Below are 25,804 nucleotides of genomic sequence, written 5' to 3' on the forward strand. Positions count from 1 at the left end.
GCCATAAATGGTTGTTAAACTGCCTTCGGTTATTCATTGTAAGCACATGTATACTTCCGTGTTTCTCAATGAATCTGTCTGCAGAAACAAAACAAGTTCCAGGGAAGAACAACAAACTCAACTGACTAGTTGAAAACAGACAAACTGACTGTATAATATGTACATAATGCATCATCAGGCTGGCATTGATGGCATTCTTTGGCAACAATGACTTGAAAAATAACCACATTAGATAAGCTCAGTTTTTGCAAATTGACTTTATTACTTGTTTTGCATGTTCTGGTCTTATGGCTTTCACTGTAAGGTTTTTTCATATTTTGAGTTGAGTGTCTCAGGGCAGATTAATGACAACACTGCTCTTGTGAAAACAAACAGATTGTCCTGGCAAAATGTCCTCTCGTGGTGTCCAAACATCCCATCAATCAAGACTTTTCTCAAGTTTTCCTGCATGTTCCTGCTGGCATTTTGTCCTGTAGTGTCATGCGTGGAGCGATACCAAAAGCAACCACTGACATTTGTCACAATACTCTATCGTTTGTCCTTTCAGCAGACCAAAACAGAGTCTAAAAGCAGATGAAACAGAATTAGAACATGATTAATACTCAATATGTTTCAATGTCTATTTCCTCATGTTTATTCACAGGCGAGCTACAGCGCATCTCAAATCCACGTGTTACTGAATGCTGGATTAATGCTGTTACAATCTATGTGGAGCTACTTAAGATTGCGGGGAATCTTGAGGAAAGAGGAACTACAGGGACGGAAGAGACATCTGACAGAGGTGATACACAGTGATAAGCAGAATTACAAATCCGTTGCAATGCTACATTTCTAAAAAAGTTATCTATTCTTGGAAAAAGTCTGGTTAAAAAATTCACGTTTTCGCTCAGAGGGAAGCACATTTGTGTCATAAGAACAGCTAGATAAAAGAAAAAATGGAGAAGTCTCTAAGGCTTTGTGCTTAACAGATATTCCTGCAGAGATGCACACCATCCATCCTTAACTTATCTTTCTCAGTGGTGTATGTACACACTACCGTTCAAACGATCGAGGTCAGGAATGTTTTTTGAAAGAAATTAATACTTTTATTCAGCGAGGATGCATTAAATCGAAAAAAGTGGAAGACATTTATAGTTTCATAAAACGTTCTATTTGTTCTCAAAGAATTCTTAAAAATGTTTCCATATAAAGCTGAATCAGGAGTGTTTCTTCAGGTAGCAAATCAGCATATTAGAATGATTTCGTAAAGATCTGAAAAGTTCTGAAAATCCAGCTTTACATCACAGAAATAAATTATACTTTAAAACATATTAAAACAGAAAGCAGTTATTTTAAATTGTAATAACATTTTAGTTTTTACTGCATTTTTAATGAAATAAATACAACCTTGGTGAGCATAAGAGACAAAAATCTTACAGACCCCAAACTTTTGAACGCTATTGTGTGCATAACCTCTCATTTCTTCTCGTTCACTGAATCCGTCTGAATTACAACCCTGCAATCCACCATTTATTCATCTAACGTTGGTTATTCAACAATCTTCTACCAATAATGACAATAATAAAGAGTCAGACTAAAAGTCCATAAACTTAGGGATGATGAAAGCAAAAAATCCCAAAGCCCTTTGTATTCGACCCCAGTCTCAGGCTGATCAGGTCACAGTTCCCTGTCCCAAAATGATGTTCTAGTGCAATTTCAGCATACTCCGTGGGTCCCTGTGGCCTGTTCTACAGGCGGTCAGCGTGCAGCTGATGGGGAGGGATCTGGATGAAGGCTCCACTAGGGGCGCCTCCGATGGAGGGGATGGGTGTGGGGACGGGCGTGTTTGTGGCAGAGGAGGGCCCAGGGGTGCCTGGAGGGTACATGTAGCTCAGGAAGCCTGGCGAGGCGGCGTAGGGATACTGCTCGAAGGCCGAGGAGGCGTACTGAGTGTAGGCAGTGCTCAAGTCAAGGTACGGGGTCGTGGCGGTGGAGGTGACCTGTGCCGGCAGAACCAGACTGGGTTGCAGGAAGGCCTGAGGGTAAACATACGGCTGGCTGAGTCTGCAAAGATAAACACAGACAGAGAGAGTTAACTATTAACTAGAGCTGCAGGATTATTGAAATAAAAGCAGAATCTTGACAGGGCTTAGTGCAACTGTCATAATTTGTCCGATTCCGAATATCGTGTTCGGAAAGGAAGTGTGCGCTACAGAACTCCTAAAGGGAATAAATACAAGACGGGAGGAATAATATATTTCACAGCTTTCTCTTGCAATTATATCATTGGGTAATTATACTGTATATAAATTATTGTATATAAACTATTAAAGGAGAAGTCCACTTCCAAAACAAAGATTCACATATAATGTACTCACCCCCTTGTCATCCAAGATGTTCATGTCTTTCTTTCCTCAGTCGTAAAGAAATTATGTTTTTTGAGGAAAACATTTCTGCAGTTTTCTCCATATAATGGACTCTCTCCCTGAACTCTGTGTATTCTGGCTCAGGACAGTTATGGTATGTCGAAAAACTCCAATCGTATTTTCTCCCTCAATTTCAAAAATAATTTCAAAATCATCCTACATCGCTGCAGAAGTACCAACTCAGTCTTTGCAAAGTGAACATGCAAAGATGATCAAACACCCTTAACAAGAAATGTAAAACAGTGATATAGGATGATTTCAAAGTTTTTCGACATACACTAACTGTCATGAACCGGAACAAAAACAGTCCAGGCAGAGTAAGACAAGATGAGCGTTTGGCATTAAAAAGTATATAAATTGTATTATTTTTATTAAAATAACCAATCGTTACACCAGACAAGACCCTTCTTTCTTATTGACAAACGCATTTGGGATTGTTTGAAGCTGCATTTAAACTGCATTTTGGAAGTTCAAAATCGGGGCACCATATCAGTCCATTATATGGAGAAAAATCCTGAAATGTTTTCCTCAAAACATAACTTCTTTACAATTGAAGAAAGAAAGACATGAACATCTTGGATGACAAGGGGGTGAGTACATTATATGTGAATCTTTGTTTTGGAAGTGGACTTCTCCTTTAATACATGGATCATTAAAATCAGTTTTGAATGCGCGCTCAAGTTTTACTTTCACTTTCGAGATTCACAATCACATGAAGGTTTGTCAGTGGTGCTCAGGATCTAAAAATCATTCGCTGTATTCGTCATCATTCGCCATTCGTCTTATCAGTCATCTCTCCTTACTCTGTTTATGTGGTAAGTGAAATTTTATGCACTGTTATGGAACAGCAAGCGGCTAACAATGTCCCTTTAGTGGCTCCTTAGAACATGTTAGTCGTTTTCCATGCCTTTCCAAATATGGATTCATTATTCGGGCACATCCTAGGTGCTACGTGTTTCAGAGTAAAGCGCAGCACTGTGTTCATTTACACGCTGTTTTCAGTGTCTCAGAGTGACCCGTGTCACAGTAAATGCTGCTCCATACAAACATCTTGAATTTTGCTCGAATTTTGACTTCATTCTCGAAACATTTTGACTTTATTCTCATAATATTTAGACCTTATTCTCGAAACAATTTGACTTAATTCTCATAATATTTAGTCCTTGTTCTCGTAATTTTATCTTTATTCTGGAAACATTTCAAATTTTATTCTCATAATATTTAGACCTTATTCTTGAAACAATTTGACTTAATTCTCATAATATTTAGACCTTATTCTCATTATATTTAGACCTTATTCTTGAAACAATGACTTCTCATAATATTTAGTTCTTATTCTCGTAATTTTGACTTTATTCTTGAAACATTTTGATTTTATTCTCATAATATTTAGTCCTTATTCTCGAAACATTTCAACTTTATTTTCGAAACATTTAGACTTTATTCTCATAATATTTAGACCTTATTCTCAAAATATTTAGACCTTATTCTCAAAATATTTTGACTTTATTCTCAAAATATTTTGACTTTATTCTCAAAATATTTTGACTTTATTCTCAAAATATTACGACTTTATTCTCAAAATATGACTTTATTCTCAACTTTATTCTCAAAATATTTTGACTTTATTCTCAAAATATTACGACTCTGATCTCGTAATCTTAGATTTTTTTTTGGGGCATTTTTTTTAAACGTGGCACTAAATCGCCATCGTAGAAACGCCTACGCTGCAAAAGATGCAAACACAATGGTCATGCACGCCCATATAGCACCGACTACACGTGTGGTAGCATGTTTGTAATGGGAAAGTATTAACAGGATTTAAAAACCGAAATAACTGACATGGAGAAATTATGTTGGTTAGAGTTTTTGAATTTTGGTTTCGGTTACTTTTCGATTGATCATTCAGCTCTACTTCGAAACCATCAGGATCACCCTTATAGCCACCACTATATCGAACATAAGAGGAAATCGCTGAGAGTGTGTCAATGCTAATAAAGAATCAGAACATCCAAACAAAGCCAGTTCAAAATCTGGACTGATACCTTTTTCAAAAACGTGTGAGTATCACCAAAATATATTCTTCCAAAACTCTCAAGGGAAAACCAAAACATATGAGCATGGGTCCCATCTGAGGTCTTGCATCTATTGCATGATGGGGAAACTTGAAACTTACTGAGCTTAGTTTTGGTTTACTGTCACTTTTGATTAATATAACACATCCTTGTTACTTCTAACATCTTACTGACCCCATACTTTTGAACAGCAGTGTAATGTACCCGTAACATGAATAAACATGGTGTATTATTATTAGTGCAGCTACTCTGACCTGCTCACTGACCTCATTAATATTTCTCATGAGTTTCTGCCTGATGATATCACAGCCAAACATCAGAGCAAACTGAACTACTACAGAAAGAGAAAGAGAGACTGAAGGCTGCCACCCAAAGCTCAGACCCACAAGCCTCTCTCAGAAACAAAGAGGAACCCGGAGGGCCCGTCGACACTGAGCTCAAAATATTGAAAAAACAAAGCCGACAACATCCTCATACTCAGCTGAACACGCTCACACATATGCAGCAGCATACACTTCCCTTCATACACAAGCATATACACAGCTGCAGTGTCACTCGCCTGCCAGTCCCTCGCTGGCGTCCTGGGCTGAAGGATGATTTATAGGGACTGACAGTGGCTTTGTGGAGTAGGCAAATCAACTGAGTCTGCCGTCCTTACTGACCCTATTCATCCTAGCAAACGCTAATGCAGACAGGGAAATACAGGGATTGAGAGAGACAAGGAGGAGGAGAGAGAGAAACAGAGACGAGGCAAAATAAAAAAGACCAAAGATGACAAGGGTGTGAGGACTTACAAAGTAGGGCGAGCTGATTGCTACAAATTAGTTGGAAATGAGTACATGCTCTGTGCTGCCTACATAGACAGCTTTCTAACCTTTAGATAAACTTACTGGGTCTTGGAGCCTTTATAATGAGTTGCTTAGAAAAATAAGGGGTATACATTTTTTTTTTTCATCTTTTTGTGAAAAGGATGCATGTTTATGCATGCTTTGTTTTTTTTGACCTCACATTCAGATCAGCTTTCATCCAATCATCCGTCTCCATTTTTTATTTTTATTTTAATTTTTTAAAGCTTGTTTCACTCAAATGTACGTGAATACAAGGAAAGAATCTACAAGATCTTCTTGGGTTACTTTGCAACTTTTAAAGTGATAGTTCACCCAAAAATGAAAATTCCCAAAAAAAATGAAAATTCTTTTATTAATTACTCATCCTCATGTTCTAACTGCATGGTTACAATGAGGCTACAACTTCATTAGAAAGCTGCCTTAAAACAGTGGTTTTTCAATCATGAATGCCAGCACTCCACATTTGTTCCCTATTAAAATTCTGACTATAGTAAACACTGCAATATTCCATGTAAACATAAAAACTGTTAACACATTGATATATTAGTATGCTTGAGTGTTTATCTGTCATTTTTGAGGATGATTTTGGGGATGCAGGAAGCTGCTGCTTCTGTGCATGACAGGGAAAAAAAGGACAGAAGCACAAAGAGAACTGAAGAGACACGGAAGGGAGAGCAAATTATGACGACAAAGAGGAAGGACGAATGATCTTAGGTCGTGCCGTCATGCCCAGAGCAGAATATCACTTTTAGCAGCCCCAGCTGTTGGGTGTGGGGCAGAGACAGGAAGAGACAGAGGGGTTTTTAAAGGTCATATCTTACCAGGCAAATACAGAAACAAATAGCGCAATCATTAAATTACTGATGAATTAGTGTAGGGGGCAATCTGGGAGAGGGCCACCCTTGTCACGTCACTCTAATTAAATGCAGCGCTGCTGAAAAGAGGACTTGCATGACAATGTAGGGCTGAAATGTCTGAAATGAATATGCATAACCCTAAAAACATCACAAATGTGTAAAATAAGGTTCCATTAGTTAATGTATGTAACATGAACAAACAATGAACAAGACATTTATTACACTATTTATTAATCTTTCTTTATGTTAGTTAATAAAAATACAGTCGTTCATTGTTAGTTCTTGTTCATTCACAGTGCATTAACTATTGTTAACAAACAGAACTTGTGATTTTAATAATGCTTTGGTAAATGTTGAAATTAACATTAACTAAGACGAATCAATTCTGTAGACATATTGTTCATCTTAGTTCATGTTAATGTTTATTGTAAAGTGTTATGAAGTCAGAATTATGAGTATTATCTCATGCAGTTCTGCAAATCTTGCAATTTTGACTTTTTTTCCCCTCGCAATTCTGACTTTTTTCTAACAATTCAGTTTTTTTCCCCTTAGAATTGTGTTATATAACCTTGCAACTGTGAGTTATAAAGTCAGAAATCAAAGTTTATATCATGCGCTTCTGCAATTCTTGCAATTTTGACTTATTTTCCCTCACAGTTCTGAATTTTTCTAACAGTTCTGCTTTTTTCCCCTCAGAATTGTGTGATATAACCTCACAATTGTGAGTTATAAAGTCAGAAATCAAAGTTTATATCATGCACTTCTGCAATTCTTGAAATTGTGACTTTTTTCTTGCAATTCTGCCTTTTTTTCTCAGAATTGTGTGATATAACCTCGCAACTGTGAGTTATGAAGTCAGAAATCCAAGTTTATCTCATGCAGTTCTGCAAATCTTGAAATTGTGACTTTTGTTATACAATTCTGACATTTTTCTAACAATTCTGCCTTTTGTTTTCTCAGAATTGTGTAATATAACCTTGCAACTGTGAGTTATAAAGTCAGAAATCAAAATTTATATCATGCACCTTTGCAATTGTTGCAACTTGTTTTCCTCACAATTCTGACTTTTTTCTAACAATTCTGCCTTTCTTTCTCAGAATTTTGTGACAAACTCGTAATTGTGAGTGAGTTATAAAGTCATTAAATCAAGTTTATATCACACAATTCTGACTTTTTTTCTTCACAATTGCCAGTCTATATCACACAATTATGAGATAAAAGTCAGTATTTTTTATTCAGTGGTATAAACTGGCTTCCACAGCAAGGAATTGATCAAAATTGTCAGTAATAGCACTTATAATGTTGGAAAAAAAATTCTATTTCTAATAAATTCTGTTATTTTAAACTTTCTATTCATTTAAAAAAAAAAAAAAATCAAATTCTTCACAGAATCTGAATCCATCAAAGATAAAAATGTATCACAATTTCCACAATTACATAAGCAGCACAAATATTTTCAGCATTGATAATAATAAGAAATGTTTCTTGAGCAGCAAATCAGCATGTTAGAATGATTTCTGAAGGATCATGTGACCCTGGAGACTGGAGTAATGATACTGAAAATTCAGCTTTTATATCATGGAAATAAATTACATTTTAAACTATGTTACATTAGAAAACAGTCATATTAAATGTAATAATGTTTTACAGTTATTACCGTTTTACTGTATTTTTGATTTAACAAAAAAAGTGGAGACTTCTTTAAAAAACATTAAAAACAATGATTTTTTTTTTTTTTTTTTTTTGCATGAATCAATATACATTATGCATCTTAAATAAAAATACAGGGTTACCAACAATGTCACATGGCTGCTAGCTGGTACAGTGGTGTGAATGTCACCACCAAGTGATAAAGGTCAAATGTCAGTAAATGTATATTAGGTTTGAGGCACATGACAAGCGGGCGGTGTAGGAGAGACTTGAGCGTGTATGTGTATCTGAGATGCTCAAGTAGTTTGATCCTCATTGTGCTGGTTCAGCAGAGCTCCCTAAACCTGCAGACCTCCTAGCCAACACCCAACCCCCAGCCACAGGGGGTTTGTCAGCGGCACCCTCCGCATTTTGTAATCCCCATCTCCAGCACCCTGCTAAAGCCTCCTACCTCAGAAAGCCCCAACACCAACACCCTTCTCCCCAGACGGGAAAAATCCCTCTAATGCCAGCCAACAGATGGCGAGAGTGCCAACCCGGAACAACAGCAGGAGACGTCTTCCTCTCAACAAGGACGTGCTACTCAATAACTGAGCTAACTGAGTAGTGATAAACCAATGCACGTCTCATATAGCAAAACTGACAATGGATGCTTTGTTTAGAAGAAATACTCTCACATCCTAATCAGAACTGATAATCTCTTTAGTTACCTTGAAGATATAGTTCACTGAAAAATAAAAATCCATCATTTACTCATGTCATTCCAAACCTGCATGAAAAATACAATGAAAGTCAATGAAATCTGATGTTTTTTTTTTTTTTTTTTTTTTTTTTGGAGCTCATTGCTCAACTTTCTATAGGAAGTTACAGTTTTGGAACAACATGAGGGTGATTAGATGACAGAATTGACATTTCTTGTTGTAGTATTTCTTTAATCAGGCCTTATGCTAACTGTTAACATCTTCAGATAGCCCTCAGCTAACATGCTGTTGTGGGTCTGTTTGTTGTTTGCAGTCTGTTGGCCATTACAGTAGCAGTGTTAAGTTCTGCTCTGATATGTTTTATTATTATTATTAGCATTATTACTATGGCTGTCTCTAAGAGGAAGTTAATGAGTAGGGTTAATGATCAGTAGCACTATTAACTGACATTGCGAACAGAGCCACAATGGGTACAAGACACCTGTTCAAACAAAAGACTTTAAATAGAGACCCCTAATGATGAACAAGACCCTTTAACTTAAAAAGACATACAGGCTGTGTACACAAAATACAGCACTCACTGCTCTTCTAAACGCTAAATCTCACTCTGTACACACAGAGATTGGTTAGTAACAAGAGTTACAACCTCTCTTCTACAACCAGATTCACATGTGTAAAATTCAGCTAGTGACTGAACTGTATTTGTATTTCATTTTATGATCGGTACATCAAATATTGACTGTATGTTTAATGTCCAATTTGCAGAACTTTGGTACTGTTTGTGTTTTTTTTTAGCACAATGACCAAACAGTTATTAGAAACTAAAAACTAAAGAAACTAAACATCCATTTGGGGTCGGTAAGATTTTTTGATGTTTTTGTAAGTTCTTTTGTCTCTTTTACTCAAAAAGGCAGCATATTTAATCAAAAATACAGTAATATTGTGAAATATTATTACAAATTAAAATAACTGTTTTTTTTTTTTATTTGGATATACCGTATATGTAATTTATTCCTGTGATCAAAACTGAATTTTCAGCATAATTACTCCAGTCTTCAGTGTCACATGATCCTTCAGAAATCATTTTAATAGGCTGATATGCTGTGCAAGAAACATTTCAGATTATTATAAAAAAACATTGTAAGAGTTACTACTACTTCATATTTTTGTGGAAATGGTGATACATACAAACATGCATACATATATAAGGATTTTCAAAAGTAAAAAAAATTATATATATATATATATATATATATATATATATATATATATATATATATATATATATATATATATATATATATATATATATATATATATATATAGTGCATCTTCATTTTTAAAAAAATTATATATATTGTGCTGCTTAATTTTTTTGTGGAAACTGTGATACAGATTTTTTTCTGGATTTAAACAAAGAAAAAATTTAAATACTTATATATAAATTAGGAATCATTATAACATTATTAATGACTTTATTCAATTAATTTAATTTGTCCTTCAGTGTAAATTTATTTCAAAGACTTCTACTTTTGAAAGGTAGTGTATTCATTTTTGTTATTTTAATTATTAATATTATTTATTATTGTTATTATAATTATAATTTTCTTCTAATTATTAATAAGAGAATATATAACGAGGTAGAAAGAGGTGCAAATATATATGCACCTCTTTCTATTGACAGTTGTCAAACTCCAAACAGCACGAAAAAGTACCATAACATTCATAACAATAATTTTAGCACATATTACTAATAATACTATATTTCACAATATTACTATTTAACTGTATTTACTACTACTTTACGTTGTTGCGCATAAGTCACTTCTTTCAAAATCATAAAATATTGGTAACGCTTTACAATAAAGTGTGATTTGTTGACATTAGTTAATGTATTAAAATGAACAAAAAATGAACAATACATTACAGTATTTATTAATATTTGCTAATGTTGGTTAGTAAAAATTCAGCCATTCATTGCTTGTTCATGTTAGTTCACAGTGCATTAACTAATGTTAACAAACACAACTTGTGATTTTAATAATGCATTAGTAAATGCTGAAATTAACAATATCTAAGATTAATAAATGCTGTAGAAGTATTGTTCGTTCTTAGTTCATATTAACTAATGTAGTTAACTAATGTTAACTAATAACCCTTATTATAAGTGTTACCAAAAAAATTATTAAACAATTAAAATTGAGCATCTTAGGGAAATTATGCATCTCAACCCATTATATTTTCCATAAAAGTTTGCGAAGAAGTTTGTCATGCTTCAGAAAGCTTTAAGTACCTTATGTACTAACAATCATAACTGTGGCCCTCATGACTTAAGATCTACCTTTGTGCAGAAAAAATATGGGTTTGGTATAGCATGAGGGCAAGTAAACGGTGATATATTTTTAATGAACTATTACTTTGAAATATATGTGAAATACAACCCAGATGTGGGCGAGTATGTGTGGCTGGGATTGGGAACAAGAAAGCTGTGTGTAGACAGAGAGAGAGACAAAGAAAGAGAGAGATGAAGGTTTGTTTTGCATAACACCTGGCTGGTTACCAGACTTGAGGCAGGTGGTGACCTAACTGACAGACAAACAGGTCAAACAGGATAGGGAAGAGAGACAGAGAGTCGAGAAAGTAAAAGAAAGAGAAACGCTGTCAGAGAGAAACCAAGAGGGAAATGCAGAAAGAGGAAGAGAGTAAAAAGAGAGAAACCGAGAGCGAGTGACAGTACGAGAGAGAATTTGGGAAGGAGGCAGAAAGATGAAAATAAACCGCAGACGCTACTGTAAACACACGACAACAAAAAATACTGAGGAAGAGCTGCGCTAACGTTCATGGCTCGTGTCCTCAGATCTGACTGAGACGGGATGTGTGAGAGAAGAGAGCAGCGGAAGAAGCCAGATTGTTAAGAATAACTGACAGTTTTAGGCTAAATGAAACTGCAGTTTTGACAGGACTGGTTCTGAGGGGTCGTGCTAGGATTTCGTGTTATTTATGCCCAAACGGTCCTCCCTCACCCCTGACATTTGCAGAATGAGAAGAGATGCTTACCCATACTGCCTCTGGATCAGGGCTGGATGAACCTGCTGTACTCCAGTCGAGTATCCTGTGACAACAAGAGGAAAACAAGGGATTAAAATCCGGGTATGAGAGTTGAAGGGACAGCTCACCCAGAATTGAGGGTGAGCAAATGACGACAGAGTTTAATTACAGATGACAGAGTTAAACTCTTCATTTCGTGGAGCCCAAAAGAATATATTTGTGAAAAATCAAGTGATCCCACTGACTTTCATACTGTGAACAAAAACAGTTAGGTGTTCAAGCTTTTCTCAAGCTTCATGTCTTTAATCTAAAATTACATATACATTTGGTGTTTATTTTTTTTTTGTCCTTTATGGATTTTTACAGGTCACTATGAACTGTTATAATTTAAAGGGGGGTCATCGGATGCCCATTTTCCAAGTTGATATGATTCTTTAGGGTCTTAATGAAAAGTCTCTAATATACTTTGGTTAAAAATTCTCAATGGTTGTGTAAAACAACACCCTTTTTACCTTGCCAAAAACAGCTCTGCAAAAATCATCTCATTCTGGTCGAGGCTGCTTTAAATGCAAATGAGCTCTGCTCGCCCCGCCCCTCTCTTCTCTCTGTGGAGTGATGAGCCTGTTTACTTTAGCCGCGTTTAGCCGCTAAACTTGCTAACTAGCACTTTATTAGGAAAGACGATCGCAAAGATTCATAAAAAAAAAACCCTTATACTCACTTCTGCTGTAAGTGAAGCTGGATCACGAATGATTCACGTGAACATAGATGCATTTATGTAGATCGGGAGGCACATTCCCTTCACAAACAAATGTAATCCACTGCATCTTCAGCGGCTCAGATGTCGGGAGTAAATGACGACCACTACGTTCATTATTACATCCAGCAACACAACACCTCAATCGCTCAATCTGAGATATTCTTGTCTAACTTACATCCCTGCTCCGGCAACGAAACAATGGAGGTTGGACTGTTACAGCTGATCTGAGGTAAAACGCTCATGTTAATCAACTATTGTGCGAGCGGCCTCTGTTGGTGTGACGCCACAACGACAGGCATCTGAGAATGACTCGATCTGAAAAAGGGAATATTATATTTACAGATTACTTAAAAACCACTGCATGGATTATAATCATTATAGGGTAGATGTGTACATACACTGCCAACACAAATTAGTGTTCAAACAGCATGTAAAAGTGAACTTTGCATCCGATGACCCCTTTAAGTAATGTTATTTGGGTAAACTGTTCATTTACAGGAATGATCCAAATTTAAAATGATCCTCTATCAGTTGTGTATCTCACTTATCAAAGAAAACAATTTTAACTTGTCCCTCAGTTTGTAAAAATTAACAAATGTTCATTGATTGATAACGGGAGTTTAAGTGGCAAAACACATTGTTTAGGAAATATAGCAACAAAACCTTATTATATGTGTTAACATGAAACTACTGTGATAAAATCACTTACTAACCCTGTCAGTTCAAAACCCAAGGACAGAACAGAGTTGATATAAACAACATAATGAGGAATTCATCTGCTTAAAGCAGAAGTCCACATCTAAGATTTTCATGTCTTTCTTTCTTTAGCCGTAAAGAAATTATGTTTTTTTTGAGGAAAACATTTCAGGATTTTTAGCATAATTTAGCATATGATGGACTGATATGGTGCCCGGAGTTTGAACTTCCAAAATGCAGTTTAAATGCGGCTTCAAACGATCCCAAATGCGGTTGTAAACGATCCCAGCTGAGGAAGGAGGGTCTTATCTAGCAGAACGATCGGTTATTTTCATTAAAAAATAAAATTTATATACTTTTTTAATCTGAAACGCTCGTCTTGTCTTACTCTTCTTGAACTCTGTGTATTCTGGTTCAAGACAGTTAGGGTATGTCGAAAAACTCCAATCGTATTTTCTCCCTCAACTTCAAAAATCATTTCAAAATCATCCTACATCATTGCAGAAGTACCGACCCAGTTTTTGCAAAGTGAACATGCAAAGAAGATCAAACACCCTTAACAAACAAGGTAAAACAGCGATATAGGATGATTTTGAAGTTGAGGGAGAACATGAGATGGGAGTTTTTCGACATACACTAACTGTCATGAACCGGAACAAAAAAACAGTCCAAGGAGAGTAAAACAAGATGAGTGTTTGGCATTAAAAAGTATAAAATTTTATTATTTTTATGAAAATTACTAATCATTTTGCTAGATAAGACCCTTCTTCCTCGGCTGGGATCGTTTACAGCCGGATTTAAACTGCATTTTGGAAGTTCAAACTCGGGGCACCATATCAGTCCATTATATGGAGAAAAATGTTTCCCTCAAAAACACTTTTTATAAAAAACACTTATTTTGACATGTATGAGAATGCCAGCGCCTGATTCCTGATTGTTTATTCATTTATTTCATTTTAAAAAGTTAATTTTTTCAAATAATTAAATTTTAATTCATTACATATTATGTAAAATAAATTTGGAAATTTTAGTTTAATTAATTTAGTTCACAATTAAAGTTATTATTCATATTATTCATTATTCAAAGTTATTCATTTATTTTATTTCATTTAATTTCAACAAGTTATTTTTATTCCATATTGAACCATTTTCAAATAATTTAATTGCAATTTATTATATACAGTTGAACGTTTACATACACCTTGCAGAATCTGCAGAATGTTAATTATTTTACCAAAATAGGAGGGATCATACAAAATTAATGTTACTTTTTATTTAGTACTGACCTGAATAAGATATTTTCATCTTTTCACACTGAGGACAACTGAGGGACTCATATGCAACTATTACAGAAGGTTCAAACACTCACTGATGCTCCAGAAGGAAAAACTATGCATTAAGAGCCGGGGGGGTGAAAACTTTTTGAATTTGAAGATCAAGGTAAATTTAACTTATTTTGTCTTCTAGGAAACATGTAAGTATCTTCTTTAGCTCCCGAAGGGCAGTACTGAAAAAAAATATATTTAGGCAAAATACGAAAAAATGTACACGTCTTCATTCTTCATTCTTCAAGTTTTTACCCCCCTGGCTCTTAATGCATAGTTTTTCCTTCTGAAGCATTAGTGAGCATTTGAACCTTCTGTAATAGTTGCATGTGAGTCCCTCAGTTGTCCTCAGTGTGAAAAGATGGATCTCAAAATCAAACAGTCATTGTTGGAAAGCATTCAGATTCACAAAAATGCTGAAAAACCAAAGAATTTGTGGGACCTGAAGGATTTTTTTGAAGAACAGCAGCAGTTTAACTGTTCAGGACAAACAAAGGACTCATGAACAACTATCACTAAACAAAAAAACACAACTGTGGATCATTCAGGAAACAACACAGTATTAAGAATCAAGTCTATGTAAACTATTTAACAGGGTCATTTTTATAAATTCAACTATTATTTTCTCTTGTGGACTATATGTAAATGTCTTTTATATGAAATACCTTATTCAGGTCAGTACTAATTATAAGAAACCTGCATTCTGTATGATCCTTCTCATTTTGGTAAAATAATTAACATTCATGAATGTAAATGTACACAAGTTTGCCCAAAAACTCATTTTCATTGGTATTTTTACCTGATGTCATTCTATACAATGGCCATGGATCACGGCCACACAGCTTCACAAAACTATAAACTGCACATTTCTGCTTTTAAACCCTTTGTCTGATTGTGAGTCCATTACTGAACATGTGCTGTTTGTTTGTTACAAAATAAGCAATGAGTCAATGCTGTCAACGGTGCTTCATTTAACATTTTGAACCCAGAATACTCCTTTAAGACATCTTGGCAATAAATTAAGGTTTATGGTTGTTAAACAGCAGAAATGGAACAGATGACAAACACTACATAATTATTTCACTATCATCTCTGGACATTTTCTCTCTTACTGAGTCATTCATTCTCCAGTTTTCTGCTTGCCCTGTGTTTGACATTCATGATGCACACTTGTAATTCTGTGTCCTCCACAGCCGCACACTTTTTAGGCTTTAATTGGCACTCATTCTCTTCATTCACCCAGTATGCACTTTTGTTTTTTTTCTGCTTTTCCTCTCATCCTGTCTCATGAAGTCACTCATGTGAGAAACTCCAGGCTGTCTGTTCTCCAGCGTAACAGTGTATCTGCCCAGACACAGATCAGAAACATCTCTCGCCTGGATGCCCATTAAACACACACACACACACACACACACACACACACACACAACTGCCCTGCTCAACAGTCTCTTCTGCGGTATTTGCATAAACACACTTTACCCTTTACACAAACCTTATGGTGAACAGAATTCAACTCGTCTTTCTCTTTGTCTACCAAGAAGCTTCTTTCTTTCAAATTTATGTTCATTACGAGTCAGTGACATAACATTCATTTTTGTGTCTGGATCAATGTTATTAAAAAAAGCATAAAAAATGCAGTTTATATTGAAAAATGACAAGAATACACTGAGCAGGTTTTCATTTATGATTTGCATTTAATTTTGACAAAAATGTATAGATGGTCCAAATATATTGGTAACATTCTACTTAAAACCTTTATGTATAATAATTATTATAATAATAATTATTAATTATTATAAAAGTAGTTTTAATGCATTAATTATGTGTTGTAATGCACCTTATAAAATATTTTTGCATGTTTTTAATTTATGACTTGCATTTAAGTTTGATATTTTTTATCAAAATATAGGTGGTCCTAATATTTTGGTGACACTTTCCTTAAAGCCTTTATATATAATGTATTATAAAAGTAGTTTTAATGCATTATAATGCATTGTACAATCTTATGAATAATTATAACCATGGTTACTACATTAAAATACTTAGCAATTTATGGTTACACTATAATTATTTACGACAAGATATAATGCATTACAAAGCACATTATGAATAATTATAATGCATTACCTTCTAATAACACTATATAATGCATTACACATAAATGCTTTAAGTAAAGTGTTTCCAATATTTTAACAAATTAAAAAGTTATGAATTAATATTAATTATTAAATCTATGGCATAACTTGTATATAAATATTGTCTTTTAACAATTATTATAATTTGCAAAAATATTTATCTGCAAACCATGGTATAATGAACATAGGTGCTAACTAAAACTATAAGTTATTATTTATTACCTATTAATCATTTTATTTAATCATTTTATTTTATTTAATTGCATTTTTATTTAAGATGAAATAAAATATAAATATATATTAGATAAAATAATTTAACTTAAAAAATAATAATTATAATATAACTTATAAAACAATTTAACTAACTGAACTGACAGAAGTAAAAAATTAAAAGTTTTTAAATAAAAACACCTAAAAAAACAGAAATAAGTAATAAATTAAAGCTATATAAAATTTATATACACAGTTAAACAATTATTATTTAATATAATGTTTACACTGTGTACACCAAAGTATATTCAAAATATAAAACAAAAATATTGATTTCCACATTGTTAAGATTTCAAGAACTTGGCACTTGTATTTATTTATTGTTTTTAACTTGATTTTTAAGATTTCTTTATTTAATGATGGGTTATCATTGTGTATCATTAATTATCATTGAAATAAAATACATATTAAAAAAAAAATACTTTAAACTTAAACCGAAAATAAATCAGTGAAATAACAGAAACAAAATAATTTTACACTGAAGTACTAAAATTACTAAAAAAAAAAAAAATTTAAGCTATATAGAAATATTTTTAAAAAGTATGTTGTTTATTAAAAGTGTTTATAAAATGTCATATGCTTTTAAGATCTTGGCATTGTATTTTAACTAGATTTTTAAATAAGGCTTCTCCTTAATGATCCCGGACATCATTTTTTGTCATTCACTCTTGTACTAAAACATGCTTTAACAATATGTTTCCCAGAGTAGCATGTAAGCCTGACAAAAAAAAAAAACAAAAAAAACAAAAAGCTCAGCAAATCGAGGCGTGAGTCACGTGACGATCGCTGCAACGGCAGAGTAGAGACAGAGAGACAGAGTGATATAGGCCTGCCGTTTCAAACATGTTTAGACGAGAACAAGAGCAGGGGCCAAAATATCCTCTTTTCCTGTGTGAATATAGTGTATGTTAGGACAGGTGTACATGCTTTAGGTTCCCTTCACAATACCCTTCCTCTTTGTGACATATCAGCCACGAAACAGACACACACACAAATGCAAAGTTGGAGGTCGAATGAACAGACAGACGAGTGAACTGACTGAACATATATCACTTTCTGCTAATGCATTCACACACATGCAGAGATGCAAATGCAGCATGGCAGCAAATTCTTGACAGGCTTAACCCGTCAAACAACCCGTTAAAATAAGTGTGATATTGTGTGTAGCAGCCAAAGAGAGTTGTGTGCGAGCACGGAAGATTATTATGATACTGAGAGCAGGATACGATAAAAACATACATCAGTTTCTTGCCAGTATGAATCATCCACGGCGAAAGTGTCAACAAGAAAAAGCTGCAACAACTGCTTTTCCATATAAGGCCAAAAAAGCTTTAGAATTCTTAAAGGGGAAGTTTATAATTTATTAATCGCAACAGAATTGAATAAATAGAATAAATCACTTTCAAAACACTGCTCTGTTCGTTTGAACATCCGACCAGCCCAACACAGCAACATTATCTGAGTTTGGAACAGACCAACGGCAGACGGGGGAGTGTTCAGAAAACACGTTTGAAAACAGTCATTATTCTTGCATTTCTATGGTGCTTAAATTACACACTTCACCTTTGAAAGTGACAGAACAATAGACAACTATAGGATTTTAAACATAAGTACCCTACTTTGAGCAAGTTTAAAGATTGCGTCTGGTATTTACCTGTCAGTGGGCTGCGTGGTTTGGCCCCGAGGTACGCCAGGTTCACATTAGCTTTGCGTCCATCAATAATAGGGTTGGGATCTTTACAAGCTCTCTCAGCGGCACTTTTATCTATCATAGTGACCTGAAGAAGAAAAAGAGAAATGAAATACAAACACATTATGAATAAATGTTTGCATTATTGTATATAATTCTATATTACCATTTTACAAGCTCTCTCTGAGCTTTAGGGGGCGTTTACATGACACCATATGCAAATCAAAACTGAAAACCGTTTTGGCCATTCATTTACATGCAGTCTGAAAATGCAAACTTTTGAAAACAGATTTCAAAGTGTACGTTTTTGCAAACGATAATGTAATCTTTAGCGTACACTATAAGTAAAGGTGGACCGATATGTGTTTTTAGGGCCGATGCCGATACGATTACTACAGATCAAGTAGACCGATAATTGATATTTAGAACCGATATCTGGTGTAAAAACAAATACAACACAAATACAAATACAAATTAACCCTCAAAGACCGAGACAGCCGGCCTCGGCTAAAAATAACAATTGTTCTTAAATATTTAATAACTTTTGAACGGCTCATCCAATCTGAATGCTTTAAAAAGCACCGCTAAGATTCTCCACTTTTTTCTTGTATCATGTTTGTCTCATTTGGACAAACATTCTCATTCAAAGGCTCTGATATGAATGTGATTACGTCATCACATTTTGATCGCATTGATTTGTCAGAGGAAACCAATGCATTTTGTTCCTCTCAGCCAAGCAGGAACGATTGTTGACACTGATTCCCACTCACCAATTAGCATGTTTCTTTGGAAATTTGAACAAACTCAAAGTGAAAGTAAAGTACATTGTGCATGCATGAAAGCAAACACAAAATAACACATTTGCATGACAGCAATCTCTGATAAAGCATACACTGTAAAAAACAATTTGTTAAGTCAACTTAAAATAATTTGTAACCTGGCTGCCTTAAAATTTTAAGTTCAGTCAACTCAAAAAAAGTTTATTCAATTTGAAATGTTAAATTATACTAAGTGACAACTAGATTTGAGTTGAATCAACTTAAAATTTTAAGGCAGCAGGGTCACTTACCCATCTGTTAAGTTTAGCAAACACAAATATCTAAGTTGTTACTTAGTACAACTTAACATTTCCAGTTGACTAAACTTATTTTAGTTGACTGAACTTAAATTTTTAAGGCAGCAGGGTAACAAATTATTTTAAGCTGACTCAACAAACATGTTTTTTATTTTTTACAGTGTAGAAACACACACGACAGAGCACTTTGACACAAAACAAAACAAAAACAAGGATGAAATAGCTGTACATAACGGATAACGCACTGGAATTTGTTTTCATGTGGCTATGCGCTGTCCAGGTAAAACGCGGAATACAGCCAGCGGATCGATCCATTTGGCTGTTATATTATGGTAATTCTTCTTATATAGTTTATAAAGATCATTTGCACTAATTTTTTTCCTGTTGTACTGTATATTTTTCTCTCATTTTGTGTGTAGTTTGTGAATCATTTGCACTGTTTGTATATTTGTTGCACAAGACCATTTGTGCAATTATTTTCACTACTTTCTGCACTGTTTGCATTTGTATTGAAAATATATTTCTCTGAAAAAATGCACTTTTTATTTATTTTTTATTTTTTTGCTGTTTTGTTATTACATAATACTGTTTCCATTTACTTTTCTTCCCAAACATTTTTGAACACATCTATATTGTCAATAAACTAAATAGACCTCTTTTTCACTGAAAAGCACCTATAACAATATTGTAATAAATGGCTATAACTTGCTCGGGGAATGTTATATGTAGATAAAATTTTATTTTGAAGTGTGAAACACCCAAATACAACTTTCTAAACAAAAAAACAAACTTCACGAGTTTGTTTGAGTACACAGTAAAAAAAAAACTCCAATTGTTTCTTGCGATTTTTTTTTAAATTTTGTAAATTCATTAATTCTTAGAGAAGACAATCTTGTTTACAAGAAGCTACATAAATATTTACATGTCTCCCAGAAGACAATATAAGTACAATTTACACATATATACACATTTTTTATATTTTATATTAATAAATTAATAAATATTGTATTTATGATTTTTACATTACATATATATATAAAACAATGTAATTAATATTCTATTTATTAAAGCCATGTATGAATCTCATCAAGTGTTTTTAAGCATTTTACATTTATTCCGAAATAATACATCAATCAGTAACAATTTAAACAATATATTTTATTTGTAAAGTTATTTTCAGCTATTTCTTTTAATAGTTAACTTTTAACTGTTTTTTTAATTTTTCAGATCATCACTCATCAAAGCTCTGTAAATATTTATTATAAAACGGATAGTTCTGATCCTTGATTTTGATTGGTTGAGCCGTGTTCGAAGCTGTTGTAAATTACTCTACAAACATACACCTTTATTTACGTCTGTGTGTTGCTCGCAACCACTTTGTTGCAACCACAACCGTTTCTGAGGAACTGCACTGTTTGGCGGAAGAATTATGTTATTAATATCATTACACTTTATTTGCTCTGTTTTATGTTGTGAAACTTTATGTATATGGAATAACTGTTTTATAAAATCAGTAAACCCCAAGAAGCCATGGTTTACAGTTAATTTATAACAGCTAAGAGGCTTTTAGGCACACTGCTTGTGATGTGCCTAACAACACCTCTTAGTTGTTATAAATTCACTGTAAACCACAGCTTCTAGGGCTTATTGCTTTATCACAGAGAGGGAGATTTACCTAAAATTTCACCAAGCTGATAATATTGGCATTGTTTTATTTTTGTACTACAGTTTTTTTTCTCATCCAGTTTTTTGAGACACTGCCTCCCTTGCCTCCTCAGACAAAACACTGCGGATTAATTTATACTGTTTATGTTGTCAAAAATAGTCTTTTGAACTCTTTTAAGTTGGGTTTCATCTTAAAATGAATCTTACAAATACAAGCTTTGCATTAACACCATGCCAGTTTGCTTAAGTAAAAGCATTTTATGGGTATTTTAGTAAGGCGGTTAAGCAGCCTCAACTGCTGACTTGTTTTCACAGCTCGGGTCTGTGTGACAAATGCTCTTCCAGTGTGCTGCAATATTAGCTTTGAGCTGCTCATGGCTACAAACACACACACATACACAAATGCCCCACCCTGTGGAGACCCAGTGGCAGCTGTGATCCCCAGGGCTGGTGGAACTAGAAATACAGCCAGAGCAGTAGCGGAGTGAGCGGTTAGGAGGAGAATTCATGGGATCTGGTTTCTGTCAGGTAAACACCAGAGTGTATACGCTTCGTTTCTGTAGTGCCCTTGTGTGGAGAGTGTCTCGGACTGAACATGAGCAAAACAAGCACACACACACACACACATAGCTGCGACCATGTTATTATCCCAGTAGTCGCAAAACCAGGCTAGTAAATGAGGCGACAAGCCTCAGTGAGCGTGTTGGGAAAACATTAGGGTTGTGTTGTAATCTTCTGGGAACTCTTCTGCTAACCCTCCCTCTTTTTCTTATTCCAGAATACAGCTATTAAGACAAGGCCTCCCACACAGGGAGTGTATCAGCCAGGATATTAAGGACTATCATTTACGACCAAGCCACCGAAATTTGTCGCCCTCTCATACTTTATTATTATTTTGTAATTTCCTTCATCGCCCCCCCCACCCCCACCCCCCCCTTCGGTTTATCTAATGTGCATGTTTACACCTTAGCAGATGACATGCCAAAAAAAAAAAAAAGCATGAAGTGAAACTGTGTGGTCTTATCTGTGCTTTCCAACTGCTTTTGAAGGCAAACCACGATACAGTTCTGTGCCAATGCACACAGACGCGAGAAAAATAGATCTATATGAGTGAAACTCACAAAACCTGTCAACATGTGCAGATCATATTTCATCCCAAAACCAAAAGGAAAAAAAAAAAGAAAAATGTTTTACTGTTGACTTACTTTTAGAAACTTAATACTACTTAAGTAATTACGTAATTTAAAAAAAAAATATTAATACTACTTTTAGAAAATTAATTTGACATTTTTACAATTGTAGTGGACGACCGTTTCCAGCACAGAATTTAAATAAATAAATAAACATTTATGACTTTTATCACACAATTCTGACTTTTTCTTGCAATTCTGAGATAAAATTCTCAATAAAAATGTTAACTGCAACTTTTGATCCCAAAACTTTGTTTCTTCCCAGACTTGTTTTAGTTTACATCGCACAGTTCTGAGTTTACATCTCATAATTCTGACTTTTCTCAGAATTGCAAGAAAAAAATTCTGAATTTTGAAATGACATCTTCCTCAGAACTGCAAGAAAAATTAAAAAGTTAAAAAATTAAAAACATAAAAAGTTGCACTAATCTTTTTTATGACAGAAACAAGCTTTCATAATTTTTGCATTGAAAAAATGTGAAAATAAATAAATAATAGTAAAAAAGGAAAAAAATAACCTTGTTCTATTTAATGTTTAATGTTAAACCTATTATATAATTATATAAATAATTATGTACTAAAAAAAGTATATATATATATATATATATATATATATATATATATATATATCCTTGTATAGACTTTAATGCTGATTTAAATAAATAAAGAATAATAAAATAAAATAAAAAAAATCTATAAAAATAACCTTATTCTAGTTACTTTGATGTAAAACCTACCATATAATTATATACTTAAAAAAAAAAAAAAAAACCATATTCAAAGTACCATGATATTACCATATGATAACATCACTTCACCATGTTATCACAAAGTCATTTTTTTAAGTTTTGTATATGCAAAGAGGTACTGTGAAAGCAGAATAACGAAAATACAGGAAAACACTCATTTGATATTATAAATGCAGTCAGATGTGTTTTGGCTGAACACTCATTAGGGCCGTTCCTCCGGGCCCCTCATAACCTCCGTATTAAGTGAGCAGAGTTTGGCCTTGCAGCATATCGCAGAAGATAAACCCTCGGACCGGACCACGCTTTCCACTTACAATGCCTAAAACAAGTATTTAAAAGAGGCCACTTCGCAGAAATCTGAGACCTTTCTTTCAAACTTCATCCAAGAGGCTAAGAAGATAATTGATGACATGCTTTTTTAGAAATAATCCACTTACGGTCACACATGTGACTCTCAACATCACACTCACACACTTGTGGAGCAATGCAATGTAAGAGCATATTGTGCCCCTGAAAAGCTCGCAATATCTAAGGATTACATTTAAGATCCTTCAGCACTAAATCGGACTAGGTGGAAAAACATTTAGGCCTATTAGAAAGGGCTCATAGTAAGCAAACAGATCATCATTTGTGGCTATGCTTTAGGGCAATTCACAGCCATGATGGATAGCATAAAAGACATGCAGTTCATTGTGCCGCGGGAGTTTCTACTGTACATCGACCGGCTTTTGTTCATCGGAACTGTAACAAAGACATGCGCCAACGGCACGCGACGGTTGCATTGTCACCTGGAGACCGCACGCGCAAGAGCGACACGTTCAAGTGAAGTTCGATTCACTTCAGCGAGTCGACTCTTTTGAACAGTTCGCTTCAAATAACGATCACTTGTTATGCTAATAAAACCAACTCTGTTTTGTATACGTATCAAACAAAAGTCTAGAACAAACATATTTGTGACCCTGTAGCACGGGCTATTTGTAGCAATAGCCAAAAAATACATAGTATGGGTCAAAATTATCTCTTTTATGCCAAAAAATCATTAGGATATTAAGTAAAGATCAAGTTCCGTTACGATATTTTGTAGATTTACTACCGTAATTATATCAAAACTTAATTTCTGATTTCTGAACTTCATTTGGACAACTTTAAAGGCGAGTTCCTCAATATTTTGGTTTTTTTGCACCCTCAGATTTTCAAACAGTTGTATCTCTGCTAAATACTGATCTAATCATACATCATACATCAATGGAAAGCTTATTTACCCAGCTTTTAGATGATGTTTTAATCTCAATTTCAAAAATATGGACCCCTATGACCGTTTTATTTTTGGTCTAGGGTCACATTTGTAACATTTATGCTATTCAAGTAATATTTTGTCGTAATAAGTCAAAACATATGCTCACTTACAGTTCTTTAGCTCATTACGGGTCGGAAGTTTTTCGGTTCAGTGAATCACTTGACCGTTCAGTATGGTTTTGTTTACCGGTTCGAAACGAATCGACTCTCAAGAACAATTCATTGACGAATCGGACACAGCGCTCATGTACACAACGGCGTTTGTAATTCTTCAACGGTCAATTATGTTTTCAAAACTTCCGTGATAATAACAAACACTGCCGATTTAACGTTACTGCTTAAACGTTACGCTTAGTAAAATGTGTCCGCCCTGAGTAAACCAACAAAAACAAACTATTGTTCTTCGCCGTAATTTTTAAAGCTGTTGAGAGTTATATTGAACATTTCTAAAAGAACAACAACTTCTGTACGACATTGTATTTTACTTACAAAGCCATATCCTCTGGATTTCCCCGTCTGTCGGTCCGTTATCACGACGGCTTCATCGATGTCGCCGAAAGTCTCGAAGTATTTTCGGAGCGACGCGTCCGTGGTGTGATACGGCAAACCGCCGACGAAGATCTTGGTGAAAGTCGTGTCTTTTTGAATACTGGGATACATCGTTTCCAACGTCCCATTCACGAACTGATGTAAAAGCATCGGGGCGCGAAATTCAGTGCAGTGTAGATTGAAAGACGCGCGTTATAAATTAATATAAATAAACATAAATAACGAACGACTCTGACGCTACTCTACAATGGGTGCGAAGGCAGCGAGGTAGATTATAGTCCTTTGGCTTGGATAAACAACTGTGGTTCCCGTTGCTTTCCGTCATGTGCCAAACTAACGTTACTCCACTAGTCCATGATCGGAGAAACACTGACGGCAGGTGACGGACTGACTGGAGCTCTCTCAGCTACAGCAGCACATGTAGCGCTGCTCACACCTTCCTGCCTCCACATCCAATGCGATGCTGGTGAAATACACCCCTCCTCCTATTTGTGACGCTTACAGACCCTTCCTCTGCCTCTGCCTCACCTTGTTTCCAAACTGCACCTGCCTTTGTTCTGGCACTCTGAAGAAACTGTGGCTTTGAGTCTTCTGTGTGGTTTTGAAGGTAGACTACTGTGCAATATATGAACACTTGGCTTGTACTTTGTTTAATACTTGATTATTAATATGTTTAACAACCATTTTCTTTTACAACCAACATGTTTATCCATTAAAATAGGACCATTAGCCAATGTATATCAATGTATTGTTGTTATAGGTGTTTGTTTCTTGGACCTAAGTGTGTTTTATTTTAGTCATCAGAATGACAAAACACGTT

General features: G+C 34.5%; 1 protein-coding gene across 1 annotated transcript; it reads right to left on the bottom strand.

The window, feature by feature from the left end:
• Positions 1–238: 238 nt before the first annotated feature.
• Positions 239–25,463, bottom strand: rbm38 (RNA binding motif protein 38). Its single transcript, XM_051096240.1, has 4 exons — positions 24,925–25,463; positions 18,425–18,548; positions 11,594–11,648; positions 239–2,043 (listed from the first exon to the last, which is right to left on the bottom strand). Exons 1-4 carry the CDS (start codon positions 25,132–25,134, stop codon positions 1,728–1,730), a joined length of 705 nt encoding a protein of 234 aa, XP_050952197.1. The 5' UTR covers positions 25,135–25,463; the 3' UTR covers positions 239–1,727.
• Positions 25,464–25,804: the final 341 nt, after the last annotated feature.

This window comes from Labeo rohita, chromosome 23, assembly GCF_022985175.1.
Source record: "Labeo rohita strain BAU-BD-2019 chromosome 23, IGBB_LRoh.1.0, whole genome shotgun sequence".
NCBI classification, from domain to species: Eukaryota; Metazoa; Chordata; class Actinopteri; order Cypriniformes; family Cyprinidae; genus Labeo; species Labeo rohita.